The following is a 13,045-nucleotide window of genomic DNA, read 5'->3' as shown; positions in this document are numbered from 1 at the left end:
CTCATGTTCTGTCTAATTCCTCTGAGCCAAGTGGGTACAGGGCACCTGACCTTTGAAATGGCCATAGCTGGGAGGCAGGAATAACCACTACTCCAGCAGAGACACTGGCTATTCCAGCTAATCCTGACCCCACAGGCCAGATCAATGCACCTTAGTTTGCTACTAATGTCCTTACATCAAAATGATGGTTTAGAAATGTGGATCTATTGCTCCCCCCTTTAGCTGTGCTGCTAGCAGAGCAGTTCAATAGTCCCTATCATAAATAAATCGGGTACCTTGTCCTGAAATCATTATACTGTAACCAACATCAGCTACCATGAAAATTTATAAAACTTTGGTAGAAGAAAAGGTAGTTAATAACAGTTAGCATTTTAAGAAGTGAGAAACAATTTTACAGTGAGAGGAATAGGAAAATCAATTGATAATTTTACCAGTTTCCAGTGTCCCTAGTTTTTCTGTGGAACCGTGTTTTGATGCCTAAGTGAAGCTATAATAGTCAACAGAACACCAACACATAAAACCAATTGCAAGCAGGATAAAGATAGTCCATGAAGAGTATTGCTTTTTCACATATTTGATCTCTCTTCCCCAAATGTGAATATGGCTAGCTGTTAACGTAATGGACTTGAAGAGAAGCTAAAAAGGTGCTTATTCTCTTTGTTACACAGCTGAAGAATTAGGGAACCTGTAAGCCTTCTCCATTTCTCACAAAGTAACAACGACAAGTTTGCAAGCTGCTGCTTTGACTTCTCTAACATCCGCAGTGTATGTCAGCACACACAGACTGGGGCTCTCCCTTCCACCATATACACAGGAAGTTTGTGAAAACAGAGACCAGCAATAAAGAATCCAGAAGGCAGAGCTTTCTATGTACTAAAGCAAGAAAACCCCCTTTTTTTTTCCTTAGGAACATTTTGAATAGTTCAAAGCAAACAATGGTTACTTTATATGTAGGTGTTGTTCCATGCTAAGGCTTTGTACTCTCTCTCTTTTTCTCTCTATAGGCATGTATGTGTGTATATATATATATATACATACATATATATAGGTTTCTTTCAGACTTGTCATGATTCCAAGAGCCAAGAAAAAAAAAATCCAGGAAAAAAAAAGCAACAATAATTGAGCCCTAATAATCATCCAAAAAATTATGGGGACAATTGATTTCTAATAGTGATGAATAAACCTCATTAGGCACATGAATAGAAATCTATTTTGGTTTGGGGCACCACTTACTGTGAGATGCTGGAAAAGCCACGCTCTCATGATATTTGTTGCTACTTTGGGAAAAATGCCTCTTTTCTTCTGACGCTTTTTGTCCTTGTCTGGGTCATCATCATCCCCTGTACCAGGTGAGGCTACACTGTTGTCTAAACCATCTCCTACAACAAAGAGAAAAACAGGAAGGAGGGGACATTTAATGAACAAGATATAGAAGCCAAAAAGGATCATTAATTACCAAGACACTACCACAGTTTTATTTTGATTTGCTAGATCAGGCACACATAGTTTCTGATTATATATGAGTGCTGATACAAATATGTAAAAATTAGAAACCATGTCTCTCCAAATACTAATTTTGCATTTCACACATGCATATATCATTAATTCAATTACAATTGTGTGCTTGACATAGTGCAATAGCTCTTTGTCAATTATGGGATTCAACGTGGGAAAACCTGCCACAAGAAAACCCATTCACTGTAAATGCATCCCTACAACCATTCTGAATGCGTACTATAAGTAATCAAGTTAAATGTTCTGTAGTCTATATATTCGAGGCCCTCTGCAGAGGTGGCAGTAACCATGTCACCGTTCAGTGCACATAACACACTGTCAGATGAGCCCCTCCCCATAACCATCACCTCCCAACCCACATACATAGGCACGCACAAACACGTACACCTAGTATGACCCTGCATATAGCATTTGCATGACATGAAAACTTCTACATCTCTGCATCAGTGATTATTATCATTAAAAAAAAAAAAGATGCACATCAAGGTAGAGCTCTCACTTAATCAGAACTTTCCATCAACATCTTTCTCTTCTGTGCTTTTCCCTGGCATTAATTGTGCATTAGCAAAAATCATTTACTTTTAACAGTCATAGTTATTTTTTCTTGCCCTCCAGCAAAAATGCCTTGAAAGCCTGCCTGGAGGGCATCTAAATTATGTATCTGAAAAACTCTTCTGGCAAGGCATTGCAGGACCCCTACTTTCTTAAAATTCATACGAGCACGTCTTCCTGTTTTTGGGAAGGCATCAATCAAGAGCAGCAATATATGCCATATTCCTACATTAATATTTGAACTAATAACTTTAAAAAAAGGAAAGAAACAAGATCCGACTTGTGGCATAATCAAATGCAAAATAAATGAAGAATACTGGGACAGCACTGAGACTTTATAGATTGCTGTGTTTTCCTTACACATCATTAGCCCGGAGCCACACGAAAGAGGAAAACAGAGAAGTGGAGAGTTTATGCTCCCTGCTGGTGTTTAAGAAGCCGAGGTCCTGGAAGGACATCTGGGAATTGTGCTGAGACGGTGGTTTTTGTAATTTAAGAATAGACATTCATTAGCAGTAAATGCCATAAATCCCATGCTAAGTAAAAACCTTGTCCAAGAAAGCCTAAAACAATAAACTCTGTGCTCAATGTAGCCTGAGCTAGACGCTCCATAGCTTCCTGAGGAATGCTATAGATTCATGAGCTAATTCCTATAGCCTTGTCTAGCTCTGTAGTGCTGCTAAACGAAATACGTTGCTGCTACATACAGTCCATTTGCTTCAAAACTTGCATTTCAGCTCCATCTTCCCTCCCGTGCCAGATCACCCTTCTTCCACTGCCTCCCCTCTGAAAAACCAACCCTTTTGGACTGGAGAGGCAGAAAAAGCCACAGCAAAGAGCTGGCAGATTAATTTTATTGACATTTCCATTTTCACTGCAATGTGATACCCTCCATCACATGGAAGAGATGACCCTCACTATTTACAGACTGACAGGCCACTTCATTACAACCACCCTGCCCCAAGGCAGAGCAGCTCCTTTCCATCTGCCCAAACACCAGAGCAAGACCCTGAAGTCACTGCTCTCTTTCTCATGCTCCTTTTCCTTTTTTTTTTTTCTTGTTTTGTTTGTTTGTTTCTGTTAACGATAGAGAATGGAGAGTCAAATCACAGCAAACTAATCAAAGAGATTACAGAAGCCCTAGACGCTGTAACCAACTGTTCGCTTTTGCATGTTGGTTATTTAGAATGCGCTCCTTTCCCTTGCTCTCTCCTCCCCATATATTCCACCCTACCCCTCTCTCTCACACACGCGCATGCACACACACACACACACACATACACACACAGTTTCCACTATGCCAAGGAACTGCTGCAAGGCAAATTCTCACAAACACTAATGGCTTCTGACTGCTCCTTGGCAACCCCAGCATTTTAACCTGGGTGGATATGCTCTCCAAAATACAGACACTGGAGCTATCTCATCAGCTGTTCATGTGACACAGATGGAGAGTGGCTATTAGGAGCCAGGCAATGGGCCTTGGGGATCTGAGGTGCTGTACTGTAGCCTCAGGCAATTCTGAAAAGCAGTACCCAGAGATGGGAGGAAAAAAAATCCTACTGAAAGTGCAAGTTTGAAGTCAGTCAGTCTGTTTGTCTATCTGTCGTGCGGATAAAGATATCTTTGTCTCTTTATGTAAAGCTATGTGTGTATGCATAGGATGAGTGGAGCTATAAAACGTCTGCTCTGCACCATCCTTTCGCTCTGCAGAAGCACCAGTTTGCTTTCTGTATGGACAAATTCCTGTTTGTCTGCATAGACATAGTCTGTTTGAAAGCATCCTCGGCAGGAGTCACCCACATGCTAAATCAGTGTTTAGACCATTTGGAGAGGCTGTTAATATCCTAGTTTTAAAAAGCTAATAGCAGCCCAGGAGAGGAAAGTTCAGCTGAAGCTCTCATTGCCTTCCCACCTTAATCAGCAGTCAAAACTGACAGCAGCAAGAGTCAGTGCTTCCCTAATCTGTTCCGTAACCTCATGAAAGGACATTCAAATATCGTACCTCCAAACGACCTCAGAAGATGAATACGGCAAGATTTGTTGCTCCTGGTGAACTACAGGCCCAATCCTCCTAATCTATATTGTCGTAACTTTATTAGGACTACAACTGCTCACATTAGTGTAGACTGTTTCTAGTGGCAAGAAATCACAGAAGTAGCCCATAACTGATTTTTCCAAGATGGAATTATTTACTTCTTGGATATGGAGGGCCTGATCCTAGTTTTCTGTATCCAAATAAACATTAGTCACTTTTAAATGAAGAAAAAGAAATTACCAAAAGTGAAATAAACCGAATACATATGAAAGTTACTCTATGCCAAACTGGATTAACTATATTATTAAATGCTGTATGAAGGAATCTAAATAATTTAAACCATCATTACAAGTGATTCTGCTTATGTGAACTGTTCATATCCTGATTTAGATAGTAGTTTGTTAGAAAAGTAGAGGCAAGTCCTAATTTGTATGGAAATTGCACTTACATAAGCACAGTTATCCGAGTTTTCTGGTGGGGAAATTAAGACTAGATTTTGGCCCACTGACTCTCTCTTTCACGCAGCAGCAAAAAAATGAAGGGTGACTTTCTCCTGCTTTGCACACTCTTCACTCCTTTATTCTTGTGCAAAGAGTACAAATGATTGCAAAACCCTACCACTGCTCTAGGGAAGCAGAGAGTTCCTAAGCGGCACTCTCTTTGTGGAGGTGTCAATGACTATGCAGGATTCAAGCCAGTAGAGAATTAGGCATATTACCCAGCTTGTTTAAGATTATATCAATGCTATGTAGTAGTCTCAATAACTCTTATAAAACATGGAGAGAATTTACAAGAGACTTTGCAGTGATCCACACAGGGTTCCTTAGAGACCTTCTCTTCTAGAGGAAGGGTTTGTGGAGGAGGCTGAAGATGCAAGTCTTCTTTACACAGCCAGAAGTTAGGTTTCCACATTAGCTCTGTGTGCCGACACTCTTAGCATGCGCTGAGGGTTTCTTCTCACAAGATAAATTCTTTTGCATTGAAAACAAAGCAGACTACCTCTTATTTCAAAAATACTGAAAAAATAGTTGTAGAAGGCTTTCCATTGCATCATAATTTCAGACTTAACTTGCTGCAAACTGATCTCTTTGGACAGACTAGCTTGCTGACCCTGATGTTCATATAGCTAAGAACTCTTCAGGAAACAGTCCAGCCCTACAGAAGGCCCGTCCAACCTATCAACTAATTCCTTTTTGACAGTCCTCCACACTATCAGTATTATCTCAGCCCTAGTCCTTGTTTGTGTTCCTCACAGAGTAAAGACCCAGCAAGAGATGAAGCAAGTGCTGTTTAAGAAGCTGCTCATCTAGACTTTTCAACGTTCGTGAACACAATGACTAATAAATTCCCAGTCTATGCAAAATGTTAACTGAAAAGGATAACTCAGCTGGGCCAAAGCACAGAAGTCTGGTAACAACCTGGATCAAAACCCTAGAAATTATTTCTATTACCATCATAACAAGCAGAGCAGTAAGAACAGTGATTTCTGGGAAAATATATTTCAGGACACAGTGTTTGAGTTTCTTTACCATCAGAGGTCCTTTACAGCTTTATGGTTTGTCTTGCTAAAGGACAAGAGAGAAGAGCAAGGCTATCTAAAGCAGGGGAAGACAAGACACTTCACCATTTTTCTAAAAATAGTGCAAGCAATATGAAAACCGAGTTAAGGGATTCTGAAAAGGAAGGCTGCAGTACAGTATGCTGATCTTAAGTAAACTGCTCTACAATCTTTCAGTTCAGTATTTTGATGGAGTAGAATATGTCGATATAAATGCAAAACAAAGGAGAATCGGCATGCAGCTTATATTCACAATTTGCAATTATTTGTTTGTACTTATAACGTGTCCATCTGGACACATTAAGTATTGTAAACCATTATTAATAAGGATGTTCAACTTAGCGATATGATCCACATCACCACCAGATAAAAATGATAAAAATCTGGTTAATTACCACTGCCAAAAAGCTGGAAAGAGAAGTGTCTGAATATGTTTTGAAGATAAGACAGTCTGTGCTGTAGGGAGGGCTAATAGAGAGGGAAGGTCAGCCCCAGAATCAAAGACCCTTCAAGAGAACTCCCTATCTCCACTCCACCCTGTTAAAATCATCAGGCTTTTAGCCTTACAGCTTCAGCAGATCACAGCTCTTTGAATGAAGTGCTGGCTGTGAGTTGGGGTTTTTTTGTCTTCCTATTAATGATCACTGTTCATGGAAGTTGACTTAGTTTCCTTACACCGTAGAGGCAATACTTATCTACTGTATCTTACTGCCTAGGGAAACTGAGCTAGGACAGGTTAAGGGCGGCAAGCCTGGGACTTCTTTGAAAACCACAAATAGTTCAAGTAGGAATCTCAGCTCAGATCAGTGCCATCGCCAGCAGTACTCTGCCAGTACGTGTGCTGGTTTTGCTGAATTACTTGACCACAGGAATAAAGGAGCCATCAGAAGCTGTTTAGGCCTGACACAGGCGTCTCAGGGTGACCTGCATGCTCAGCCACCACTTGCCCCATCCTGCAGTAAGGTGTCCTCAAGTGAGCTGCTCTAATCAGCCCCCTGCGTTCCCTCCCCTTTTGTGTCTCTGAGATACCAGACACATCTCATGGTGTCATATGGTCATATGTTTAAGTGACATATGTGTTATGTGTTCAGACATATAACACGGTCATTGCTCTTGCTACAGAAGATGTTCTTCTCTTGCCCTTCTAGCAGCAGGGAGGTGATGAAGAGCTGGCCTTCTCACTGCTATTCTTTTGGAAGATCTTTTGCTTTACAGAATATAACCCAGCAATTACACTGGGCTGATACTGTGAAGATGACATGTACGCATTTCACACAATCCAGGCATTAGTAACTATTGTAAATTCAAATAAAAAGAAAAGGAAGAGGGCTATCAGCCACTATCAGATCTCACCTACAAAGCTATTCTACTTGATCTAATCACATTTTAGCATAGTTTGTCAGTCAGGAGCAAGTCCCTATTGCCATCTGGCAATATGTGCTAAAGGCTTAAAGAGTTGCATGGTAGCTGGTGTCTAAACTGTATTGACAAAAAGAGACAGAATAAAAACTGTTCCTTTTCTATTTCTGGATAGGCACCATTCTATAATCACTAATTTATCTTATTTTCCAAAAAGGCATTTACAAATATTTGATTATTTATTCCAAGTTTGAAATGACATTCCATCAACGTTATTGTTATAGCAATGCATGCTATAAAATCAGTGATTCAAATCTTTCAAAAATATTTGCAGAACTGTAATGTTTCACATTTCCCCCTTTATGATTTTCCTGTCCAAAAATATGAAAAAAGACTGGCTTTTTTGTGCCTTTAATTGTCTGTGTTTAAAGCTCATGTTTATTTGTTAAGTGAATTGAGAATTCTTAGAGATTATATTCAAAAGCCAGCAACATATTTTTCTAGCTTTTTAAAGAGAAAACTAATAAACAGTGGTTTAAATTTTAAGCTCTTTTGTACAGCCAGGAGGTTTGTGGTTCGTTCATTATAATCCAACATTTTTTCACATCAGGTGAAAAAAGTGTTCCAATGCAGACAAGGGGAACAGTAAAGCAACCTGCTAATTACTGATCTCTCTTACGTTCCTGCTGTGCTAAACTGTCCAGACATGTTGAAGTGAAATTTTTCTGCGATTTTCAAGTGACTAGTTCATGGCCCGCTGCCGTGGAGTGCAGGAGAAGGGATGAAATGCTTTAGTTTACATGCAACATTTACTAACTGTGTGGGTTTTCCGACATTAAAGAGGGGACAGTGACCCATGCCACCTTTTTCACACTCAAAAGAGCACTGAAAAAACAGTCTTCATAGGCTTACCTCAGGCTTCCCTGGCCCTTAACACCCTCCCCCCAGGGTAGGAGCAGAAAGAGAAAAAAGAAGGGATTTTATGCTCCTTTCTCTTCAACTTTTCAGGCGGTATAAGCAGCATTTAGCAAATTCAGCCTCCAAATGGCTCCAAATGCTCTGAGCTGCAGGGGCTCATCCTTTGTTAGCCTCCCTCTATTTACACAGGATTTACGAAGGCTCTCCACTGAAGAGACCACATGTTTCTGACAGAAAGCACTTCCATTCACACTGCATCAGGCAACAGGATTGTAACCACTGCAGCTTCACGCTGACCTGAGATTAGGGATTTCAGCAACATTGAGATGGTAACAATCTGCTAACTAACGAAAATTATCCATGGAGAACTCTGCTGCTTACTCCAGTTAAAACTACCGTGGCCAGATAGATTAGGTTACTTAAAAGGACAATTAAGAACTAGCTACTGTCAAGAATATGCATGTCCATCTACAAATAACACAGACACAGAAAAATATCAGCAGGAAAAAAAAAGAAAAAAATCAGACTGCAGCTTGGATTAAAACAATTTCACCCACTGGCTGAAGACATAAAGTGTAAAAACAGACAGATGGACACATATGTAAATGTGGCTGCATTTGTTTCTCTGGAGCTGGCAAGTTAGTAATAACAGTATAGTTTAATAATTTATTTTCCATGGTATTTTCACACTGGTTAACTGGGCAGTGGCAACATCCTTGCGGAACTTCAGCAGCAGAATAACTCCTTCAAGTCTATTTGCTGCTGGGACAAACAAACTGGACTAAGCGACCTCTCTTGGCTTTAACTACAAGGACACACTCCTGGAACCTGATATCAGTGTGGGGATTTTTAAAATTTAGTATTTTTTTAAAACTCAGTTTGGCCAGTCAGGATTTGTGCACTGAGATTTTTTCCAGATTTAGTATTTGTATCAGGGTTTTTCAAAATGTATTACACACACACAAGCACAACAAATGTAGCTGGTTGGAGCTTGTGCTTTTTTGCTCAATAGCCTTTCATGGGGCAAAAGAAAATCAGATGGGAACACAGGGCCAGAAAGGACCACACAGATCCAGTTTTTGATGAGTTTTATTTTGATTTGGCAAATCATTTTGTTTCTGCAGCAAAGGACAAAACAATTTACTTCTGTAATAGTAACTCATACATGCATCCGTTAAGCACGTAAAAAGTATACGGTATATTCTAAAGTTCTCCATAGTATATCATAATAAAGCTCTTCTGGGCATTCAATGATTCATTTTTAGTGATCTCTTGAATGCCCTTATCCACAGTTAACACTCAGATTTTATTAAGGAAGAAAGCAGGGACAAATGTCCACTTAAGTCCCAGCTCTCAAATTCAACTCTGCTTGCGCTGCAGTACCTAAAGCTAAAGCTTTTTTAATGTTCTATTCACCTCCCCTGTGTGGCATTTCTGCTAACACAGAGTTCACAATCTTTCAGCCCCAAACACAGAAGGCTGCTATCTTCAAGTCATCCAAGGAATGTGCCAGATACTATCATCTCCCCTGCAATACAAAGAACCAGAAAGAGGCAGACACCAAAAGGAGACCGTACTGATCAGGTTACTAAAGTCCAGAAAGTCTTTCCCAGAATGCTAAATGTTAATCTTTGAACCAGCAAATGTTATAATTAAGATCCTTGTAGTTGAAGGAAACGCTAGCTCAGGAAGTCAAAGGTACAGCCATTTGAAGTTGTACTTTTTTGCACGTTTATCCTAATCTCACACCCCTCATGCTGGCATAACCACCATCAAGCACTTTGTTCTATTCAAGCAAAATTATCATTAATGTCAGTGGTAGTTTTGCCTGAGTAAGGAGTGTAAGGCCAGATCCTTGTCTTGTTCACAAAGAATTGCAAGCACTGCACAATTCCAGAGGAGATATACTCATTAAAACTTGTGGTTTATGCTGATTTACGATGGTCTTCGGTGTAAAAGTAAAACTCACTTTGTACCTCACTGGGGAAATGTTCAATGCACTTGTTTCTACATGGTTTTAACTTCGATCCCCCCCTCAGCACAAGATGGGAAGTTTACTCCCAGGTTTTGGCACCTAGGCTGAAGGAAAGTATTATTAAATTAGGTTTAAGTATTTTGTCTGCTTGGGTAATTACTTTGCAGTGTGAATGTAAATAGCTGTTATTCTGTTTAAATTTTTCATCCTACTAAACACTGTCACACAAAATGTCCTTGTGTTGCAGTCTAAATGGAGTTCTTTTTAAATTGCTTTTTTATGTATTTTTAGAGAAATATTTTTAGCATTCTCGTGGTAATTCTGTTAAGGATACCAGCTGCAGACTTTGGCTACAGCTGAGACAACAATAACAAGTCATTAAAGAAATCAGGAGAAAAAAAAAAATTTTGTTTGCCTAAAGCACATCTTCTTTCAGAGATCTTTTTCTTTTTTTAGGTCTCTATCACTGTTGGAGCAAATGGCATAGTGTTTTTAGTTTTCTCAATCAACCATACCAAAGTTAGTATACACTAAAGAGCTATATTTTATTTTAAGTACGATTTCTTATTTGCTTCATGTTATTTTTGTCATTAGAATAATATCAAATGTGGGCAAAATAGCCAAGCTCAATTAAAATTCTACCTGCAGTTGAAGTTAAGTAATTAAGTTCAATAGTGTCTCATCAATATTTAACTTTTAACATTTTGCAGTTGTTTATATATAGCAGAATGTGGAGAACTTAAAGTAGATGATGGCTAACATCCTGTGCTGTTCTTCTTCATTAAATCGTTAATGCAGTTTCTTTAAGAATAAAAATGGTTTTAAAAAGGAAAATATCCATCAGAGCATCTCAGTTTTCCTTACAGCTCTTCGAAACTTATAAACTGTGATGTATTTTAATGTCTTGCAGTTCACCTTAGAAAACATGCTGTTGGACACAACTGCTTGTTCAGGAGACATCCTTTAAAATGATGCCCACCAGCAAGAGTCCATGTACTGTCCATATTAGAAACCTCTCTTTTCAGGGTTATTTAGCTATTAAAAAAGCACCAGCTGAAATATTGCATACAAGTACACATTAATAGGATTTTTTTATCATTTCCAAAAAAAGTTAGGACTAGAAATGTAACAGACATTTATTCCTGAGAGATACTAAGCTAAAATCGTCAGTTAATAAAAAGGACATTTGTTAGGCCACAAGTCCAAAATACACATTAGTCTATTTTAAAATGTATTTTAAAAAATGAAGGATGGCTGAATGCTTGAAAGGCAAAACCAAAAAAAAAGATGTTTTAATAGAAAAGTGTCAAAATGAACCATAAAACCTTTTCTGGGTGATAAAAGGTACACAAATGTGTGTGTTACATAAAACACAAATAAGAGTACCATCTTGATATGCATTCACAAACACCTGAGCAGCATAAGAAGAAATGCTTGCTGTGAATACATAGTCCAGGAAGAAAAAAAATACAAAACAACTCCAAACTTGGCAAGTCTTACATACCATAAGAGCTCCAACACCTATGCACAGTAGGGTGGATTAACCCGCTGGGTGCTGCGGACATATATACACACCTCCTCCTAAAGTGTTCATTTGGCTGGCAGTCTGGAAAATGCCAGAATGTGAAGGGTTACGTGGGAACACTGACAGTCTGCTCTTGTAGGTTTAAGTTAAAGCCCATACTTTAAATATAGTGTGCTAGGTATCTGGAAACATAACTAATACTGTTTGTAAATGATATGCTATTTGGTGTTCACAACAAAGGGCTTGATCCCATGCTTGCTCCCACTGGTGAATCACCTTCTAGACGACAACCACATGCTTTGGATCTGCCCATATTTATTTTCAGGGTAACATTTTTCAGGAGTCTTTTCCTCCAAGAAGCCTCGTAAAGGTAAAGTGTAAACCATCTATACCTCATCTGCTATATATGTATTGGATGCTTGAATGTGGTTACTGGAAAGGCTTGAAACATTTAGTCTTTCAAGTTCAGCAGACAGATTATAAGAACAAGCATTTAAAAGCCAAAGCCCCTAGCCAGTCCCTGCTAGTTTCTTAGTCTAGCTTCAGCCAGGAGGGAAGATACAGTTAAGAATATCCAAATGCCTCAAACTGGAAGAAGCAGCAAGCATACAGACATGTGAATTCTGTGAAATTCAGAGAATTTCAGCTCGTTGACAAAAAAAAACCCAAAAGAGGTCTTTATGACATCAGAAAGGCTGACAAGCAACTTGCTTTCTCCCACAGTATAGTTTTACTGGATTGTTTCAGGATAATGTGAGTAAAAATAACAAGTGAAAAAGGAGGGAAGGCCATGGCCTTCTCTCTCTGCACCCAAACTATCCCATAAGATGCTTTGGACCTGCTGTAAGTGATCAAAAGAACTGACAGAGCAACACACAATTTCATAGAAACATGGGGAAAAGCTTTTGACAAAAGTTTTGATGAATTGGATTTAGAAAATACGAAAGCATAAAAATAGAAAAACCACAGGGTACTGACTTTTTATAACACTTTTTGCTTAAAAGTTCACAGCACAAAACTAAAAATCACAGAACCCCACTCTGACACCTGATGCTTTGTTTTTCTGTTCATGACCTGTAATTTCATTTCAAGTCTTTCATTGCAGCAGAAAGTGTTGCAAAAGACAAATATGCAGTGCCTACAAAGTCTTCCTAGATTGATTTTGTGTCTCTGAGCTCTTTCTAGAGAAGAACCCCACAAGCTGGGCTTCAGAGGACTTCCACCACCCCACTCTCCTGCCTCAGAGGAGATCGGGTTGGCTATACGTAGGGACCCCAAATAAAAAACCTGGCAAGTTATGAGACTTCTCTTCCTTCAAGTTCAGATGGGTAAAACTGAGTTTCCCCCTGGACAGGCTGTTCACCTAGCCAGTTAGAGAACTGACATGTGTGCCATAAGATCAAATCTAAGCCCCACCAATCAAGTAGCAGTCCAGGCTAAATGTGCTGATGCAGCAAATTTCCAGATCTTGATCACACTAGGCAGGGGAGTCATTCTTCTCAGTGATAAAGTCACTGAATGCACTCTTGAGGAGATAAAAAATTAAGAACTGGCTGACTTTGCACCATTTGAGTGAGGTATTCACTGCTGACCCAGAACAACAGAACT

At 39.3% G+C, this 13,045-nt stretch overlaps 1 protein-coding gene across 6 annotated transcripts in view; it reads right to left on the bottom strand.

The window, feature by feature from the left end:
- Positions 1-13,045, bottom strand: part of MEIS2 (Meis homeobox 2) — a 175,004-nt gene that overhangs the window by 120,750 nt on the left and 41,209 nt on the right. For all 6 annotated transcript variants that reach the window (XM_037395025.1, XM_037395027.1, XM_037395023.1 and 3 more), the window contains one exon: positions 1,234-1,379. In XM_037395025.1, the coding sequence (XP_037250922.1) occupies positions 1,234-1,379 (146 nt within the window). The remainder of the gene's footprint in view (positions 1-1,233; positions 1,380-13,045) is intronic.

This window comes from Falco rusticolus, chromosome 7 (assembly GCF_015220075.1).
Source record: "Falco rusticolus isolate bFalRus1 chromosome 7, bFalRus1.pri, whole genome shotgun sequence".
Lineage (NCBI taxonomy): Eukaryota > Metazoa > Chordata > Aves > Falconiformes > Falconidae > Falco > Falco rusticolus.
This window is presented reverse-complemented; position numbering and strand designations above follow the sequence as displayed.